This window comes from Dermacentor andersoni, chromosome 2, assembly GCF_023375885.2.
Source record: "Dermacentor andersoni chromosome 2, qqDerAnde1_hic_scaffold, whole genome shotgun sequence".
Taxonomy (NCBI): domain Eukaryota; kingdom Metazoa; phylum Arthropoda; class Arachnida; order Ixodida; family Ixodidae; genus Dermacentor; species Dermacentor andersoni.
Genome location: NC_092815.1, coordinates 226,777,048 through 226,797,060, shown reverse-complemented (window position 1 = coordinate 226,797,060; position 20,013 = coordinate 226,777,048). Strand labels below are relative to the sequence as shown.

The 20,013-nt window shown below is 46.2% G+C and overlaps 2 protein-coding genes across 2 annotated transcripts in view; one reads left to right on the top strand and one right to left on the bottom strand.

Annotated features, from left to right (window-relative positions):
- Window positions 1–769: 769 nt before the first annotated feature.
- Window positions 770–18,823, bottom strand: LOC126539978 (uncharacterized). Its single transcript, XM_050186805.3, has 3 exons — window positions 18,652–18,823; window positions 14,746–14,892; window positions 770–1,841 (listed from the first exon to the last, which is right to left on the bottom strand). Exons 2-3 carry the CDS (start codon window positions 14,881–14,883, stop codon window positions 1,629–1,631), a joined length of 351 nt encoding a protein of 116 aa, XP_050042762.1. The 5' UTR covers window positions 14,884–14,892; window positions 18,652–18,823; the 3' UTR covers window positions 770–1,628.
- Window positions 18,824–19,443: 620 nt separating this feature from the next.
- Window positions 19,444–20,013, top strand: part of Wwox (WW domain-containing oxidoreductase) — a 31,691-nt gene continuing 31,121 nt past the window's right edge. Inside the window, exon 1 of the mRNA XM_050186800.2 lies at window positions 19,444–19,933. Coding sequence (XP_050042757.1) covers window positions 19,616–19,933 — 318 coding nt within the window. The 5' untranslated portion in view covers window positions 19,444–19,615. The remainder of the gene's footprint in view (window positions 19,934–20,013) is intronic.

The following is a 20,013-nucleotide window of genomic DNA, read 5'->3' as shown; positions in this document are numbered from 1 at the left end:
ACCCTGTCTGCTAACTTAGACTACGCGATCTGCAACACTGGGGGCGCAGGAAGACAGCCCAGGAAGGAAGACAGTGCGCAATGAAGCTATCAGCCATCCCTGCTCAGCCTTTATCGTTGCACCCACCAATGATTACCTACAATTAGATGCGGCACGCTGGCCGCGTAAGCGTCAGCTACGCATAGTCATTCGCAGCTACGGCAGGGCTAGTAGCTACAGCAAGGCGACTTAATACATACAAAACACGCATATATCCCTAACGTGTTTAATTGAATTTAACTGAATAAGCTTGTCGCATGGCTCATCTAATAAAAATCATGCAAGGGGATTTGGGCTGCGAAATTGAATTGTCTCCTGTGGCGTCTTGTAGATACTCGTATAAGGTCATCACTTGAGTGAACAATTCTTCCTCTGTGTGTGTGGGGTGGGGTCGGAAAGCTGTTCGCCCCCCATCGCTCCCGGAATAATGAAACTTTCCGCCTATGGTGTTTCCACTACTGTACTGTCGTCTCCTGTGTTAACAAGCGCAGCTGAGACCCCACGAGCTCAACGTGTTTCCTATTGGAAAGCTCCAGTTTCACAGAACCTCCCAAACTGAAAGCATGGTCTCTTCAATTTTCAAGAGCCATTTTTGTGCTTGAACAACGGTTTCCACATGTGTACATTTTCTCCCATGTTTCAATTGCTGTCCCCTTGAGTGCCAGTACAAATGATGGGAAAAATTGTCACCATGTGTTGCACTTACCACCATTCAAAGTTTCAAGATAGCTTTACGAAAATTGACATTCTTTATTTAAACACAGAATAACAGGCGTGAACACAGATTTCATTCTGGCAGCTACGTCAAAACAAGCCTTGTGCCTTTACTACAGACAATTGGTCACTTTGTTGTTAACAATAAACAATTACAATTTATTTTAATTTTCTATAGACATCTGGTCTAGTTACACCTACTTCATCACTACAACAACCTTATGCGATGTCAGCTAATTATCCATAATGCATGCAGAGAAGTGGCCAGCTATCTTTCTTTCATCGCTATCGAACATATTTCCACTAATTACAATACTGCAGTTATTTCTATATCATTGATTACATCAATAAGACAGTATCATACAGTATACATGCATAAGTAGACATGCATTAGATAATTACGTACAGAGAGCGCGCTTAGATGTGTCATGTGCACAAATGTGCGCAAACACTGTATAAGCACCATATATGGCCCGCACTAGTGACAATTGCATTAAGTAATATCCATAGTCAGCTTCTGTCACAAAACCGTGACACCGCAGGAGTGAATAAAGCCTCTGGCTGTAGTTCCTCACACATGTCATCTACATTAGAGACAATGTGTGCCAGACATTCCAAGGGCAAGCAAGTATTTTGTGCCAGCAGTTGTTTGCCTGATGCACTTGCACCATCCAAGTTGTGCACACAAGGCAGCATGTGTTTGCAAGCGGAAGAAACCTCCTTTCATTCTGCCACACGTATCCACTATTGACCTTATCGCAGGTCATGTATTTGCAACTATTCAATAAAACCGTGATTTTCACACATCACAAATGCACAAAGACCTTGTTTGGCGGTCGACATGCATGGTGGCAGTATGCATACAGAATCAACCACTACGCATAGTCATGCAGTATGCGCCTCTCAACACTGTAGTCGTATTCAGTCCAGGACAGGTCACCCATGGCACGCAACCTGCGAAGAAGCGCGTCCACATCACCAGTGGTGGTACCAGACTGAGCCAGGCTGGTGTTGAGTTGAAAGGGCACACCATCAATGCCATGTGGCTGGCTTGTAGGAGGCGGAGACCGCTGAGTTTCCATATTCACCTGGAAAAAGTAGAAAGAAGCAGAAACCTGGAATAGGCTCAGCATAAAACATTTATATGCATGCGCACACACATGGATCAGATTACCTACATGATGCAGACCATATGGACAAAGCTACCATCCACTGAAAACTCAAATATGCATAGACAGAAACGGGATCATGTGCAACAGACATGCCATTGCTGATTCAGTAGAAAGCATTAATGTGTGGTGCAAGAAGCACTCCACTACGTACAGTCGCCGACCGATTTTCCGGACTCCAAAAATTCGGACATGCCCGATTATTCGGTCAGCTTCGCGGCACCGCCATTCTCCCCATAGACCATAATGTATAACAACTGCCGAAAGTTCGGACGCCCTGCAACCCCTCGTCTGATTTTTCGGACACTTCTTGAGCCAACTCGTTCGAGGGCATCATGCACAAACTCTGACCGCGGCGCATAGTTCGACTTGCTGAACGCCATTTTTGTTTTGAACGGAGCCTCCTTGCTGCCCCACGAAGTGGCGCTACTGGAAATCCCCGCTCATCATCATCGTTTATGCCTGGTTCGATAGAGTGGTCGTACAGTAGTTCCGGTTTCAGCTTAGTAAGCCATGTCAAGACAATCCAGCAGCTGATTTCTTTCTTTCGCGCAAGACGCTGCGAGCAGCACGTTTTTCGTTTGTGCGACTGGTGTCGGCACGGTGGTGTTTGCGTTGTGTGCTGTGTCGAGGTTTCGGTGATCCAACGTGGCGTACGGAAACATCGCGTCAAGTGTCTAATGGCGCCGACAGTGCCCGCGCAGACTGCGCTGGGGAATGCCGGCAAGCGGGTGCCGGGAGGCCTAAGATTTGTCGCCTTCCGATGTGCTCCCTACTGACGCGGAAAATATTCTGCCGAGACCTGCGCAGTGGTTGCATTGTGATTCCGGACACCGTCTCATTTGACAGTTTCACAAGTGCTGACACTGCTGTACTGACATGCGCAGAACTCGACGACGGCGAGATCGTTCGTTAGGTTTCTGCTGCTCCGCCGGACGATGACGCACCATGTGCTACGCTGCCGTCGCATGCGGAGCGTGCACAAGCAGTGACTGTGCTTTCAGCCGCCTATAGTGACCGTACGACTCTCTCCGAGATTCAGGCTTATCTGATTGCGCGTAAACGGGACAGCGTGCAACGGCGCACTCACGATTTCTTCAAGCCTACTGCCGAGCCCGAAGAAGTGCGTGGAAATAAAGGATTTCATTTTTTTTTCTTAATCTGCTTTTTCGGACACCTGTTTATTCGGACATTTCCGCAGTCCCCGTGAGGTCCGAATAAACGGTCGGCGACTGTACACCTTGACAACCATCGGTATCCCACCACCGTTTTTCTTTTTTCTTTCCTGTTTTTCGCTGGTTTTTGCTTGTTTCTAATTTTCTTTTTGTGATCTTTGCAATATCTGTGTGTGTGTGTGTGTGTGCGTGTGTGTGCATGCGTGCGTGTGTGTGTGTGCGCGCGCGCGCGCGCGTTGTTGCACGAGACAATAAATTTGTTGGAAGTCGGCGCCTTGTCTTTTCCTGTTCTTTTTTCCACATGTAAATGCTCCCTTGCCCTGTATAACCATCATGACCTCATACCAACTTGCTCAACTATCACTGATCTCACCCAAGCTTAACAGCATGGTTCCATCTGTGTTTGCAGACAGAGCCGCTGGGTTGTACCAGTCGCCAAACTTCTTTTCAAGGTGCCACAAGAGAGCAACAAAATTACACCCAATGACCGCAGACACTCGCTGTCAAGACGGTGACGCGATGAACAGCAGCACCAGCAGCGAGCGAAAAATTGCCCATAGTGAGCAAATGGCCTGCGCCATACGCAGACGAGGCCGGAGTAGGAGAGAAGCATGAAACCTGCCCCCTCCTAGCACATGCATATCCCACCACTTCCTCGCAATGCACTTGCACACGCAACAAACAGGCAGATCCTACCTGCCCTCCTCCACTGCAATGTGCCATGTCAAGCCACCAACCTACTTGGCTCACCCTTGCACCTACAGCATGCAGCATGTGGCCACGAATTTACTGCACATGGAATTTACACGGAACCTCACATTGACAGCAGTGGTGAAAATTCACCTGGAGTGTCCATGTAATTGCCATCACAATAAAATCATTCATTCAAGTGAAACAAATATACCTCCATGCTGCGGGTGAGGTATTTTGTAATCGTGCTTTCAGCTAAGAAGTCTGTGCGATGTCTGATCAACTGGTATTTCACTATCGTTGCACCAGTGCCTATACACTCTCTGCTCCACAAACCTTTCAGCCTACACTTTTGAATGGAGAGAAGAAAAGGTATGGAGCAATGCAAAAGTCAATGCCAGGCACTGATGTCAATAGCTTCAGCAATCGCACTAGAAGGTGCAATTTGGTCTACCGTTTTGAATGTCTGCTTGCCTCATAAGGCAAGCAGACATTCAAAAGAATATTCTGCACAAAAACATCCAAAAGTGGGCATAGAGAAGGTTCATAGGTCGGCTTTATTTTAGACAGGTAAGAAGTAGGCCCCTAATTCCAGTTTGTGTGGTTGAAAGAAATACAGGAGGTCTTATACAATGCGTAAAGAAAAAGAAGAAAGCAGCATATGCCATAAAGCCAAGCTTAAACTTAGCGTGCACTCACTGCCTTTAACGGTACCATGTGGCATAAACAGCTGTGCTGGCAGTATGCTAAACAACTATGCATTAAACTAGGACCAGGTATACTGCAGTAGAACATGCATCCTCCCACCTATCGCCTGAACTGAGCATGTGCAGCAGGCTGTGCTAATCATGTTGTTTGCCACAAACATTGCTGTTTGCATTTCATTGGTACGACCAAAGGCAGTTTTGAAAAACTTTGCGAGGTGATATATGGACAAGAAGGACATTATGGGCTCTTGCAAAATCACAATGATATTAAGGTACCACTATCTCCTGCTGAACAAACAAAAAGATGTTTACAATGAGGAAACAAAATGCTGTTCCGTAGAAGCAACCACATCTATCTAACTGTACCAATCTTTCTTTCTGCCATAGCATTAAACAAATTCATGAATTCTGTATGCTTAATCACAGTGATAACTCTCGTTCTTCTACAGTGTGTTCCAGCTAACACCGACTGAGCTATTTAAAAAAGAGGCTACAGGATACGAAGATGGGAGTAACAGTGTTTTGCTTGAAACCACCTTGCGTAAACTAGAAAACTTCAGTCATCACTCATTAGCTAATTAGTCCAAACTAATTATTTAACTTCGAAAATACTTCTACAATTGCATGACATCGCATGTCAAACTGTGCATCACATTCGAAAACATACAATTCAACAGTTTCAAGCCCACTGCATTTATCCTAGTTATTTTTTCCTTGTTCTAAAGTCTTGCTGAAAAATGCAAACAACATATTGAATACTGCGTGAGCCCTCACATTTATTCATATACCCTAAAGGCACATTCTGGCATTACATAGGGGGGAGCCAGTTACAATTACAAACGTGTAAAAAAGAACATTGGTAAGATACAGTGACATAATTATATACAGAAAGAATAACATATGCAAGTAAGCACTCAACACAGAAATAATCACACATTTAGGAAAATCTTCAACTTGTTAAAAAAAAACATCATGGTTAATGGCAGATACAATGTCCCTCGGTAGTTTATTCCAATGATATACGTATAGCCAAAAGTAATGGTGAATGACAATACAGATTAGTGCGAGCAAAAAAGGGTTGAACTTTAAATGGGTGATCAAAACGCTGAAAAATACTATGAGCTGCATTGATGTAAGATTCGCAGAACAGGAATCTACTATGATAAAGTGCATGAAAATGTGATAACAATGTAATTAGCCGGCGGTTTTGAAGAGAGGGCAATGAAAGTAATTCCTTGATATCCGTAACACTAGTTTTGCGAGTATATTTTGTGATATACCTTGCTGCTTTATTTTGTATTGCTTCGAGTTGAACGATCAGATAGGTTTGATGCGGATTCCAAATAATGGATGTTTACTTTTACCTTTGAACGAACAAGTGTAGTGTATGCTAATAACTTAGTAGCAGAGTTCGCCAAGTATAAGTTACGTTTAATGAAGCAGAGTGTTCTGGATGCCTTACTGGTTATGGTATTAATGTGCTCGTTCCAAGATAAATCAGAGGATAAATGAACTCTGAGATATTTAAATGTGGATACTTTCTCAACAGGGATTCCCTGAATTGTCCACCATGAACGGCTTCATGGAGGTCAGTTACCAATTCGAATAGTTGAGTTTCACAGGAACGACCACGAAGGAAACCATGCTGATTGCTAGAGAAGAAATTGTGATCTGTTAGAATTTCATGATGGTGGATGATATGATGTGCTCTAGTAATTTACAACATATGCTTGTTAGTGAAATGGGCCTGTAGTTTGAGACTAAGGAGGAATCACCAGATTTAAAAATGGGAATCACGCGTGCACAACTCCAGGCATCAGGCACGCATCCTGTATCAACTGACTGTTGAAAAATAGCAACCAAGATACGTAATATAGCTCGTTTTGTAAGCTTTAGCAATTTTGTGCAGATGTCATCTGGTCTGGGTGCCGAATTAACTGGTAGACGATCTATAGCGGGTTCTAAACCTTTGCGAGTGACTGAGGTCATTCGTTGAAGTTGAAGTTTATTTACATCGCCAAAAAATCAGTAAAAAAAAAGAAGTATTTAAGCTGAAAAAGCTCAGATCTGGAGTCACTGGTTCTTCTGATGTGAAAAGCCAACAGAAAAAAGTGTTCAATTTTTCCGCAACATCGGACTGCAGAAGAGGGTCACTGTCTTTCGTTATCGACACAAGGGATGATAACTATGGTTTCGGATTTACTACTTCCCAAAATTTTTTACGCTTGCGCAGGCAACAACAGCACTCTCAAAAGTGGTTTAAAAGAACTGACATAGCTACACGACTTTATTGATGGCTACATGAAAGCGATAAGGCAGCGGTGTAACAGCAGCAATTAATAGAAAGCATTCCTTTATTTTGCTTCGCTTCAGTCACCACCCTGAGCCGGTGTGCAATGATCTAGCATATGGCGTCTACAACGTGATGCAGCTGCTTATATGCATAGTGCACTACCTACAGAGCTGCCACTAATGGCCACTTAGTGGGTGCTTTTGAAAGTACACTCGTGAAGCAGTAGCAGCAGACAATACCTTATAGCAAGGATAGCTGAAATTTTCGGCTGTGATTTTCCCTTTGTTCAACTGCCAGATCACTACTTCAGCAGTAACAGATGCAAGAAAGGAGCAGGCCTCTACCTGAGGAGACATGTACATAATGTTACCAGAGTTTACGACAATCTAGTCCACATATGTGCAGGAAGCGTCTTACAGACAATCGCAACAAAGGCCAGTTATACAAAGTGGAGCTAGTGTTATGTAGCCGCTTCGTTTTGCTGGCTAAAATCAATGTCTCAATCATTTTCTTTTTATTTCTACTCTTGCCGTAATACTGTTGCTGTACCTCAATATTAGGCAGAAATCATCAGTGCAGACTCAAACGACTCCACACGGTGTGATGCCAGTACATATTGTAGTGATCTTGCTACCAATGAATATTTACATGTGAAATTGCCGAATAAGTGCCATCAAAGTTGCCCCAGGAAGATTAGTCGTGAATTTGTTAATGGAAATGTGTACACTAGTCAATGAAGTCACGAAATGCCTGGCTGAACGAACGTCTGAGTTAGCACTGGGCCGCCAATGCAATTCCACTGCATAAATCAATTAACTGCCGTTTCCGCTGCAGTTCTCACAATCTGAAATTCCTTAAGTGACCTGCTTGGAAACGCACAAAGCGAAAGTTTTACCCATATTGAGTATCTTTTTTCTAATGTTACAGAAGGTAGAAGCCACACAATATATCTGAAGGCGAGCCAGTGCCAGCCAAAGCAGATGGGCACTGGCAGCAAGGCGGAGGTTAGTCCTTTGCGATGCACACGACACTTCTAAGATCCAAACGATGAAGAATTCAATTAAGTACGAAATGCAAACGTAAAAAGGCATTCTGCGTGGTAAGTCTGCTCAGAGCATCAAGGTGTAATGATTTCACAAACATGTAGCAAATATTTCAGCAAAAATCTAACACCAAGACCACATGCAGCAGCTAACAGCAATCCCCACCCTGAGCCACCCTTTAATGTGTTAGCTTTCTTACGGTACTTCATGCACTTTTGCGGGGGATATCCATGTGTGTACCTATGGTACGTACGTTTCTGAGCATCAACAGCAAATACTTCAACAACTTTTGGTTTGCACATGACATTGTCCTGTTCACAAAAACTGGGAATAAATTGCAACAAACAAAAGAGGACCTTAACCAAGGAAGTGTAAGAGTAGGGTCCAAGATTAATATGCAGAATCCAAAGATAATGTTCAATAGCCAGGCAAGGAAACAAAAATTCATGATCTCTAGTCAGCCTCTAGAGTCGGTGCAGAAGTACATCTATCTAGTTCAATTACTGGCAGGGTACCTGATCATGAGGACATTTACAGAAATTTAAAGATAGGTTGGACTGCATATGGCAGGTATTACCAAATCCTGACTGGAAACTTACCACTGTCATTGTAAAGAAAAGTGTATAGAAAGAGAGAGAGAGACAATTTATTAGAAAGACCGAGAGGTTGGCCTGAGCTAGCATGCTCTGGCCTGTTACACCGCACAGGGTAAAAAGGAAAGGGGACAAAAAAAAAGAGTGATAGAAGATGATGAAGAGGATAGGAAAAAGGGATGCACATATACACTAACACATTGGTTTGCTTAAAGCCTTGCATCTAGTCTGGCTATATTCAAGTAGTCTAGAGCAGCCCTTGCAGCTCAGATTACCGTCAGACTACCGTATTGGGACACCTCGTTAACGCATCCGGTGTCCAACCAGATCCGGAAAAAGTTCGCGCCGTACACAGTTTCCCTGTGCCACATTCTGCTTTTGACATGCGCAGCTTCGTCGGCCTGTGTTCTTACTTTCGCCGTTTCGTCAAAAACTTTGCCGACGTTGCTCGGCCTTTGACAGATCTTCTAAAGAACAAGCCGTTCTCGTGGGGCCCGGAGCAAGCTCACACGTTCGCCAATCACACTGGGTTTCTGACCACCCCTCCCATACTTGCCCACTTTGACCCATCTGCACTGACCGAAGTCCACACTGATACAAGCGGCCACGGCATCGGCGCTGTTCTTGTCCAACAGCAGAATGGTATATAGTGCGTGATAGCTTATGCCATCCGCCTGCTGTCACCTGCTGAGAGAAATTACTCCGTCACCGAGCGGGAGTGCTTGGCTTTAGTTTGGGCTGTTGCTAAGTTCTGGCCATATTTGTATGGCCGCACGTTTTCAGTCGTTACAGACCCCGCCGCCCTCTGCTGGCTGTCTTCCCTCCGGGACCCCAGAGGACGGCTTGGTCGCTGGGCGTTGCGGCTCCAGGAATTTTCATTTGTTGTCAACTATAAGTCTGGATGCCTGCACAAGGACGCTGACTGGCTCTCGCATCACCCCGTGAATCCTCCCGATCCTGTTGTGCATGATCCAGTGACCTGCGTGATGGCTTTGACTGACATGACCGACAGGTGCGCTGAACAATGCGATGCATCCTTACAGTCCATCATCGCCGGGGTGCAATCAGGCAGCACCGACGGCACATGACGCATGTTTGTGCTGCATGACAGCATCGTCTACCGCCGCAATATCAACCCTGATGGCCCTGAGTTGCCCTTGTCCTTCCTTGCCATCTTGCGATTTGTCATTCTCAAATGACTTCACGATGCACCGACGGCGGACACCTTGCAGTTTTGCGTACATACGACTGTGTACGACGCCGGTTCTTCTGGTCGGGTCTCTACCGCTCTGTGCGTTGTTATGCAGCAATTTGCGAATTGTGTCAGCGCCGGAAGAAACCTCTCCTGCCACCTGTCGGCCGACTCCATTCAAATGATGTTCCCCCTGAACCATTCTTCTTTCGCGTTGGCCTTGACCTGCTTGGCCCTTTTCAGACGACGACTAGAGGGAAAAAGTGGATCGCTGTCGCGACTGATTATGCGACACACTACGTGATAACAAAGGCGTTGCCGACTAGTTGCGCAATTGACTTCGCCGATTTTCTCCTTCACGACGTCATTCTCCAGCACGGTGCACCTCAACACTTACTTACAGATGGTGGCCGCTTGCTCTTGTCTGAAGTTGTGGATGACCTCCTCCGCTGTAGTGCCATTGACCACAGGCTGTCCACCGCCTGCCACCCACAAACGAACGGTCTTATGGAACAGCTACACCGAACATTTACAGAGATGCTGTTGATGTACATCTCCAACGATCACCGCGACTGGGACGCCACGCTGGCCTATGCGACATTCGCGTATAACTCGTCCCGACATGACACCGCAGGATATTCACCCTTTTATCTTTTGTATGGTCACGACCCCACTTTGCCCTTTGACACCATCCTACCTTCTGTGCCCCACGTTGCCACTGAGTACGCTCGTGAAGTCATCGATTGCGCTCACATGGCGCGTCAAGTCGCCCAGTCTCACTTCTTAACCTCGCAGCATCTTCAAAAAGAGCGTTACAACCTGTGCCATCACGATGTTCAGTTTGCCCCAGGTGCTTGGGTGCTGATTTGGTCACCATGTTGTCGGGTCGGCCTCTCCCCGAAGCTCCTCTCTCGCTACACAGGGCCTTATGAAGTCCGACGTCAAGTTAACGACGTCAATTACGAGATTGCGCCATTACAGTTTCATCTATCCTCAAGTCCGCCGTCTGTTGACGTCGTGCAATTTTCACGGCGGAAGCCATACTTTGCTCGCAGTTCTTTGCCTACCATGAGCCGAGACGGCACTTCACTACCCGGGGGTCCTGTTACGGAAGGATGACAGAAGAGAGAGAGGAAGAAGATCGCGAGATGCTGGCTGCTGCGTCTTGTTGCTGGTCAGCCATCTTGACCACATTGACTTTGCTTGTATACATACTGTAAATATATTCAGTCTATACTCCCAGCATCCCCATAACAATATATTCGGGTTCAAATGCAGATGCATATTCCGTGGTTCTTGTGGACGATACACACGGGCGCCCAGACGAAGACGACGAACGCTCTCTGGCTCTCGAGCTGTCAGCTGAACTGGCCAGCGCTGCAGTTATCCTTTGTAAATATACTTTGTGAATAGTCTCCAGTTCTTAATCCTTTGTTCACGTAACAAAATCGATCAGCTAAGCATGGTATGGCCAAGATGGCTGAACATGTGCAACGACCTGGCCATCGTTGCTTTCTTCGTTAGTCCAAGGAGGTGGCTCATAACGTCTAACTTCCCTGGCAGGCGAAGCGGCATCTCGGTGCAGACTAATTACATGAGCAGGAGGCGGCAGAAAATTGTGACTTCAACATGGATACGTGCACGTCCCGAGATGACAGGGTAGGTGGTGAAGAAGTGTCCAGTGGCACGATTTTATAATTAATGTCACTAAGTTGCCGTAAAGCCTTGTAAGCTCCATTGTAATGCCACAAAAGCTTTTTGGAAAGACCTACGTGATGAGATGGAGTCCAGAGAAGTACAAGAGATCCCAGAGAAAGGCAGAGGTGTTGGTGGTTGCGGTCATAGCGGTCCTTCTGAAATAATTGTGAGTCGAGTCACTCATGAGAGATCTGACATGCCAGATGGGCTAATGCGGCAGCCTCATGGGCATACTCTGTGCTATGTTGTATGGCAACAGGTAGTAGCGTGTCGAAAGGCAATGCTGGGTGGTGGACAAACAGTAGCCAAAATGGCAAAAAACTGGCGGTGTTGTGACGGGATGAGTTGTACGTGAACGTGATGTATGGCAAAGTGCTGTTCCAGTCCCGATAGTTGTAAGACACATACATCGCCAGCATAATAGTTAAGATGCGGTTCAGCTCTCGGTGATCCCATTGGTCTGCAGATGGTATGCAGTAGTGAGCTTGTGCTCCACAGAACAGGAACGAAGGAGGTCAGGGACAACTTTGGACAAGAAGTAGTGGCCTCAGTCTGTGAGCAGCTGCCTAGGGGCATCATGAAGGATAACATCATGAAGTAGGAAATCGGCGACGTCAATGGCCCAACTAGTGGGCAAAGCTCAGTCTCAACTGCGATCCACTGCGAGACCGATGCAGTAGAATGGCTCCTTGGGTATGTCAGTGGGCTGTCAGTGAGCTGTAGAAGGCCTGCAGGTAATGCCGAGGGCCACTTACATCGCTGACAAAAGTCACATGCAGCAACATAGCGTCAAAGTCACACGCAGCAACGTAGTGTCGAACTGATCGGTACAGACCAGGCCAGAAAAACCAGCGCTGCACGGGCTTGTATGTGCGAGACACTCCAAGATGGCCAGTGGTTGGGACATTGTGAAGTTTTTTGAGAACAGTTGCACAAAGTTGCTTGGGGAGAAAAAGCAGAAGCCCCGGATCATCGGGAGTGGTACTACAATGGTAAAGAATGTAGTCATGGAGCTCAGACGAAGTGATGGGTTGGGCTGACGAGAATGGAGGTGGCCTATTATAGATCGTAACATGTGGTCACTTTTCTGTTCAGTGCAGATGTTGGCCAGATCTGAAATAGCCATGACGAAGTCAACGATATCCCGCTCGTCGACAGAGTAGTGTGATAAACAGTCAGCATCTTGGTGCATCCAGCCAGACTTGTAAAGAATATCAAATGAGTACTCCTGAAACCGTAAAGCCCAGCGACCAAGCCTTCCTGTAGGATTCTTCGGTGACGAGAGCCAGCGAAGGGCATGGTGGTCCATGATGGCAGAAAACGTACGGCCACATAAGTTAGGGCGGAATTTTGCAACAGCCCAGACTAAAGCGAGGCAGTCAAACTCCGTTATTGAACAATTCCGATGCAACGAAGAGAGGAGGCCGCTGGTGCAGGCAATGACACGTTCCTGGTCGTCGTGGCGTTGGGTGAGGACTGCACCTATGCCGTGGCCACCAGCGTTGGTGCAAACTTTTGTCGAGTCAAGTTGGCACAGTAACTAGGGGGTTATGGGGCGGAGTCATGCATGCAGCGTTACCTCCAGGTGCTGCATCGTCAAGTTTTCCAGAGTGAAGGAGCCACGGTTGCCAGGCAACTTCATGCAGTGAGGTGGCAGTGAGTGGAAGTATGTACGACTGAAAGGTTATGAAAGCCACGGGTGACCTCTAGGTGACAGTGAGCAGCTGGACCATGTCGTGGCAGCGTGAGGATTGTATGGGCATGCCGCAAATGGTGACTCAAAAGGGCTGCAATCCAGGTGGCGAGCATGGGAAAAGGATGAAGTGCTTTGTGGGAACAACCTGCAGTTGTTACAGCAGCGAGTAATGTGCCCGACACAGCGGCAGTTAAAGCAGATAGGTCAATCATCTTCAGTTCTCCAATCAGCAGGGTTCCGAGGTCATGGAGCATTCCTTTGATAATGAGATAACGATGTCGGACTCACAGAAGTGGACGTACAACTGTCCACAGCACAAGCAGTATTAAGCCCGAGATTCGAGAGTTCATTTCGCATGATGACTTGGACAAGTGAAACCACTAGCGCACTTGAGTCACCCGTGTTAGAGTTGGCTGTTGTTAAAGCTGGAGCTATCACTTCGATTTCGCGGCAGACAATCCTCTAATTCGGTTGAACATGGTGAAAGGTGAGATGACGGCCGCTCTGCACAAGATGTCGCGGCGGTGTTGGGAAGCTGGGGAAATGGTCATTCAATATGACGGCTCTAGGCCGGCTCAAGGCGCTGGCACTCCTCGACCCCGGCATCGATGGTAGCGCAATTTCTGCACCTGAGCAAGATTGAATACGTCATCTACTATCCCCTTCAGGACATGGCCTACCTTGTCACACTTTGTCATGTCACTGTCAGCTTTATGACACAGCACCACCACATCCTGTGCTGCACATGTTTGGGCACGAGTTCACAGCTGTTTCTTCGCAGTGATTTTGTGACTGGAGGCCTTACCGAACAGGTCACAGAGCTTTTGCTTAAATGTATTCCAGCTCCCAAGTTTGGCCTCATGATCGTCATACCACAACTTCACCCTTCCATTCAGATAAAAGACCACAGTGGCCAGCGGGACTGTTAGGGCCCACTGATTTTGATCTCTCACTCATTCATATTGTCAGCCACTCCTCAACGTTGACACCATCAGTCCAGTTGAACATTCGAGGGTCTTGAGGATGGGCTAAAACAATCGTGGTCTGCAGCGCAGACTGAGGGTGCTGGTCTGCCACGGTGGTTGCACCGCAGCGCCGACCGCTTATGAGCTCTGTTGTGCGGCAGGAGTAATCAGCACCTCCACTGGACAGGACATCAAATAGATGAAAGCACAGCACGATTATAAGCAGACTACTTACAGGGATGGCCAAGCTGGCTGAACATGCACAATGTCCTGGCCATCGTCGTCTTCTTCGTTAGTCCAAGGAGGTGGCTCAACATTATGAATGACTTAAATCAAGAATTCGCTTCTAACAGTCACAACAATTTTCTTTTTTTTTTCTTTTGAATACAACAGATCTCATCAAATTTGGTGCAGTGGTTGCCGGGAAAAATGATTCCTTCTTTCCCATGTACTTAGATAGGAGCCTCCGAGCTATAGCTTCCTATTAAAACAAGTTTCATAACTGTTCGTAAATTTCACATCTACGAAATTCCGTGATGAAGCTTTGTCAGAAAAAGCATCAATGTTGTTGTGATGTAATTCAACGGTGTCTTTGACAGCACCCTTCCTCTTTCCAACTCCATTTTCAAAGGCCTTCAAGTCAACCTGAATAAATAAGCATTTAGTACTACAAACATTTAATTACATTGGCCTTGCTTTCTGAGCTCAGAGCATGCAGTATTTCACAAACCGCGCAATCAATCAATGCAAAGCAAAGAAATGGGCACTAACAAGAGGATTCTCTGCAGCTGGTAGTGGTTCGTAGACACCTGTGCTTTCAAAGACAACAAAGTCACCCTGCTGGCTCTCCTGGACTGTTGCTGGTTGCCCTGCAGGAGCCCGTTTCCGGCCAAATATGGAACTGAACATGATGCCGCCCTGCGAAACAGGCAGCCATACTCACAGCAGCAGCTCAGAGCACCAACAGAAAGACAAGGGGGGAAAAGCATCTTGAATGAAGCATATGAGGATGTGCTGAGAAATTCAATTGTGCAACACTCTGTGCATCTACCACAGAGGCCAACAAAAGCAGATACACAAGCGTGCACCCTATCGCAAGGAACTAAAAGCCAGCCTGCCATTGTCGGCAATGGGCAAAAAGATCACTTGGCTCAGCTTTGCAGTGTTGTGCAGTGTAGTAACTTCTGTTTCTTTCAGGTACCATTCACTGCGATTTTTAAACACATCTCATATTTCTGCATAATGTCCAGTGCCTGTATAAAAAATCAACCAGCCTGTGACACCAGTAAATGTTACACTAGCACGTATGCACAAATCATTGCACTTGCACTGGCATTATGAAATATGGTTCCAGCACTATGGAAGATGAAACCCAAATGCAAAATGCACAAGAAAGGCTCTGGACATCAAACAGTTTTATACTGCACATAAGATTACATGCACAAGAGGCTCATATTCACAGCAAAGTTCAAGATTACATCACAAATTGATCATACCACCTATAAAGCATGCAGTACACATCCTATTTGTTCAACCAATCAATTTCTTCCTTTGAAATCTCATTAGAAGGTGCACTGGTTCAGTTGTCGATTTTTTTTTTTTTTGTATGCAGAAGGCCTTGTATATATTAACCTTCACTTTGGCACCTTGAATTTACCCAGTACATGTGCACTGCCATACCCTGCTGTTCATTCAAATCTTTGACAATGGTCTGCTAGATGTCCTGACCCTGCTAATGCCTGAACCTGTGCACGATCCTCCTTCGGTTTGTTATTAAGGCAGCTTCCAGTCTTTCCAATGTAAAACTTGCAACAGGAGAAGAGCATTTTATAAACAACTCCTGTTTTGCATGTGACACCATTCTTTTCTTTTTGTGTCATTTACAACTAGGCACCATCATATCAGTTTTTCAGTTGCGAAAATAACGCTGGGATGCCACATTGTGCCACCATATTTTATTTTTTTTAATGGTGTGACAGTTGGTGCAAATATGGCACAATTAGCAACTGGATGCACCTCTGGGCAAGCATGCATGCTTTCACCAGATTTTGCCTCTTTTATTAGACTTCCGAAGACAAAAGCAATGATCCCTAGTGGAAAGCCCACACCGCTTGGGTGCCCTACTTGCCACTTTATGCTGACTGTGACTCGGTGCTCGCACGGCCTGCTGGTGGCCTTGCACAGGCAGTTCACAGTTGGCAAGCTTAGAGTTAGTTGAACCGTACCTTAAAAATTTTTTTTTTTTGATCAGGGCTGGTAACTGCAGCATTTCATGTTTCGTCTTCGATGTAATAATGTTTAGAGTTGGCATTGTGGGGACTTATCCTGGTTTCATAGGATGTCCAAACATTGGTGTTGGCTATGTACATGCATCTACCAAATTGCTTGCACCTGGTTTTCAGGGACTTCATTATCCCAAAATGTCCCAAATTTATGTTGGGTGTCTAGAAAAAATTACAGATTGTCCCAGTTGATGTTTTCTATACTGTTTCTAGTGATATAATAAATGTGCTTGTACTCACTTTGCCACGCAACTGCAAGTAATATTTTAGCCTTGGCAGGGAGCAATAGTGGTTTACTCGGCCTATGTGCCCATGGCATCCGAATCACTTGAGCTGCAAACTGTCCTTCCTTTCTTCCAAATTGCGAGAACTATAAATGTAGTACGTTTACTTTATGCGCCTTGGGTGTAATGCAGCAAGTTCCACAGTGGTTTATCATAGTTATGCGTGACCTTTCAGAATGTAAAAGGTTGACGTTACTGAACTACATAGTTGCATTTTCACTCCAGGCACTCACTCACAAAACATCAGAGGTTTGCCATAAATCCATCCAATCACTGTGCATTTGCATGCTATGCTTTGTCTTGTTATGATAGGCCTGAAAATCAGTGTCACAAGTCTGGACAACATTGCAGTTTGCCTGCCATTGTGTAACTAATTGTCCGCCTCTTCAAGAAAACATCACTGCTTTAGCATTTGCCACTCCCTGAGCTGACCCAAGTCAACAAGAGAACTGAACCGAACACACAAGCACTGGCACCTCCATGGGCGCACCAACAGCCCCTTCCCGACATGAGTCCGACAACACAAGAAACCATGAGGGGCGGGTAAACAAGCTTTTCTGTGGAGGCCCCTTGCTTTCCTTTCTGCTGATTGTCTCGGCTTATGCAGGAGGTTATTTAAGACCGTCCTGATGCCTACGTTAACCAGAACCACTCAGGACTGTGATCAAGTACCCACAATGCAAATAGAATTTTCTTCTCATTTTTCGTCATCACGATGCCTGCCTTCATAATCGGTGGGGCTGGCTATCAAATCCCACAACGCTGCAGCCCATTTGAGAAACGAAAGTACAATTTGCTTAGGTCCCTTTCAGACTTCTTACAGCCCTTTTCCTCCAAGCATCGTGACTGAGCCAGATTGGGAACAAATGTATCAGTCGCAATTAGCACCTTTGAGCAAGCTGCGAGAGGGAGCCAATTGAAGTGAAAAATTTTTAACCGGATGGATTGGAATTGACAATATAAAGTGACCATGTGACACCGGTATTATATGCATTGACATGTGCGGACACACTTTTGCAGCTTCGAAAACCATTGATAAGTATACATTTAAACTGGAGCAGTACTCTTGTTTTCCAGCCCACTTCTGGAATACCTTAAAGGAGAAAAAACTGGTTGAGCTGGCTGCCGCTTGAGATATATTTAAATAATGCAGCACATGTATTGGTGGCCAGAGCATGATAAGCATGACAAACTATAAAAGCAAACTAAACGTTATGTGGTGGGCCATGCACAATCCTGGAACGTGTCCCGATTTCTTGGCGTTTTGTTAAGATTTTAGTAATGTTCTTGTCCAGGTTTTACCAATGCTAATAATGCTTTATGATGCCAGTAACCAAGTCGGCCAGCAGCACTCAGCAATAGCCTCCCTCCCACAACCCCCAGTGCAGGGTAGCAAACATAATTTCTGTTTAACCTCCCCGCTTTTCTTTCATTTTTCTCTACACAGTAAGCACGAGTGCGGAGCAGGTTGATGCAGTGTACAGCCAACCTAATGACATGTTCGTTATGCTTTAAACATTTTCTATGCTGCACATTTCAGACGTAGTACGGCGCATATCAACGTCTAAATCTGGGACATTAGACATGGTAAAATTTCAGCTGAACTGCTAACACAAACAGACAAGTTACCCTGCGGAGGTGCGCCTAGTTTTCTTGTGCTACCTTTTGTTTCGGAAATCAGCCGACACTGCAGATATGAAGCTTTTAAGAGCATGCCACATGTCGCAGTTATCAAGTGTGCAGCCAAACACAAGCAGCACTTCATTTCATGCGTAGTTGTTGGGACGTAATGTATGCATCAGCGCAGTGGTTTTTGATAGTCGCTGACACGTCCTCATGGAAGCTGTCAGGTAAAATTAAGAAGGAGCCCTGCCGCTATATTAAAATGGACAATCCCTGTTCATTACATTTCGACGACAGTGCGGCTTCCCCCCTTAACAAATTTTAGATCTCTGTTCCAATGAAAGGACAGCAATGGCATCCCTGCAGTTCGACGTCAACAAGCACATTTGCAGGCTCCACCGCTCGTATTCTAGTCTTCTCCAGATGGAACGCGCAACAAGTGCGTAGTACATATGCTGATCCCGATTTAATGAACATGGCGCACCTACCTCGAAAACTCCGTTGAAATTGTATTTGCCGTTAGGTGGTGATGCCTCTAGACACCGTATAATATCCCTGAAATAACTCCGTAACGCCGGTTAAAGCGTTATCGGTGTCTCAGAAACACGATTGACGGCGCTACGACTTCCGATTGTATTCGCTTGCGTCAGCTGACTCGTAAGCACGTGTTACTTATGCTTATACCACAAGTAGACGAACAACATTTCTCTGAAGCAAGATACCTACTAGCGCCACAGTTAGAACACTTTTTTTTTCACTTTTTGGTCGTTGTTGCAGCCATAGCACAGGTCATAGCTTGTAGAAAACTCTATGGCTGGAGTGTGGTTATGCACATAGAGTTTCTCACTACAGATGCTAGAAGGAGAACCTTTCTAGCCTCAATAATATTCCTCCTTTTCAACAGTGTATTGCGTAATAAATTATTAAATAAACGTCATTAAAGTTGTCCGACGGCAGGATTCGAACACAGGAACTCCAGCACAGATGCCTGATATTGAAACCATTAAACCACGGAATTAAGCCACAAGCGAATGAAACGCCCTTATGAACTTATCGCGGGCATGCCAATGCCTTGAGACGCTTGGCGCGTTTCGGTTTGCCCCCTGGGCAACCTCAATCGTTACAATTAATAGCAATTGTGCGTGTTCCTGGCGTCTCCTGCAGTTGGAAGAGTATAAATTGGCTGAAATTTACGACAATAACATTTATATAGCATAATATACAAAGCCACAAGAACGTCTGACTCGACAAGCACGAAGATCAGACAAATCCATGTACTTCCCGTAACGCCGGCACCGGTTTAGCTCGCAGCGGCAAAACATGCAGGTTTGACCGACGCCAAAAGTCGCTCTCCCTGATCGCAACAACATCGGTAATCAGCTTGATCGCGGCGTCGTTAATAGTAGCCGCCGTCAGGGCCCTTCCTCTACAAATAGGTTGCAAGTTCCGTAAATGTCGAGCTTGCTTCCGGAGACCGATAGCGAGGACGAGTTACCAGCGGGCTGGGAGGAGCGCGTCGCGAGCGACGGCTCCGTCTACTATGCCGACCATCTGGGCCAGCGCACGCAGTGGACGCACCCGCGAACGGGCAAACGCAAGCGTGTCTCGGCTCAGCTGCCCTTCGGTTGGGAACAAAGCGGCGACGGCGCCTTCGTGGAGAGAGCTTCGGGACGCCGAAGCCAGACCGACCCGCGGCTCGCTTTCCCCGTCGAGGAAGGCGGCCGACTGGGGCCCCGCCAGCGCTTCGACGCCAGCTCGACAGCCATGCAGGTGGCGTAAGATCTAACTAATTCAGCCCTTGGTTAATGGCTGTTCATTTCACCAATGATAAAGCATCTTTTTGGGTTGGC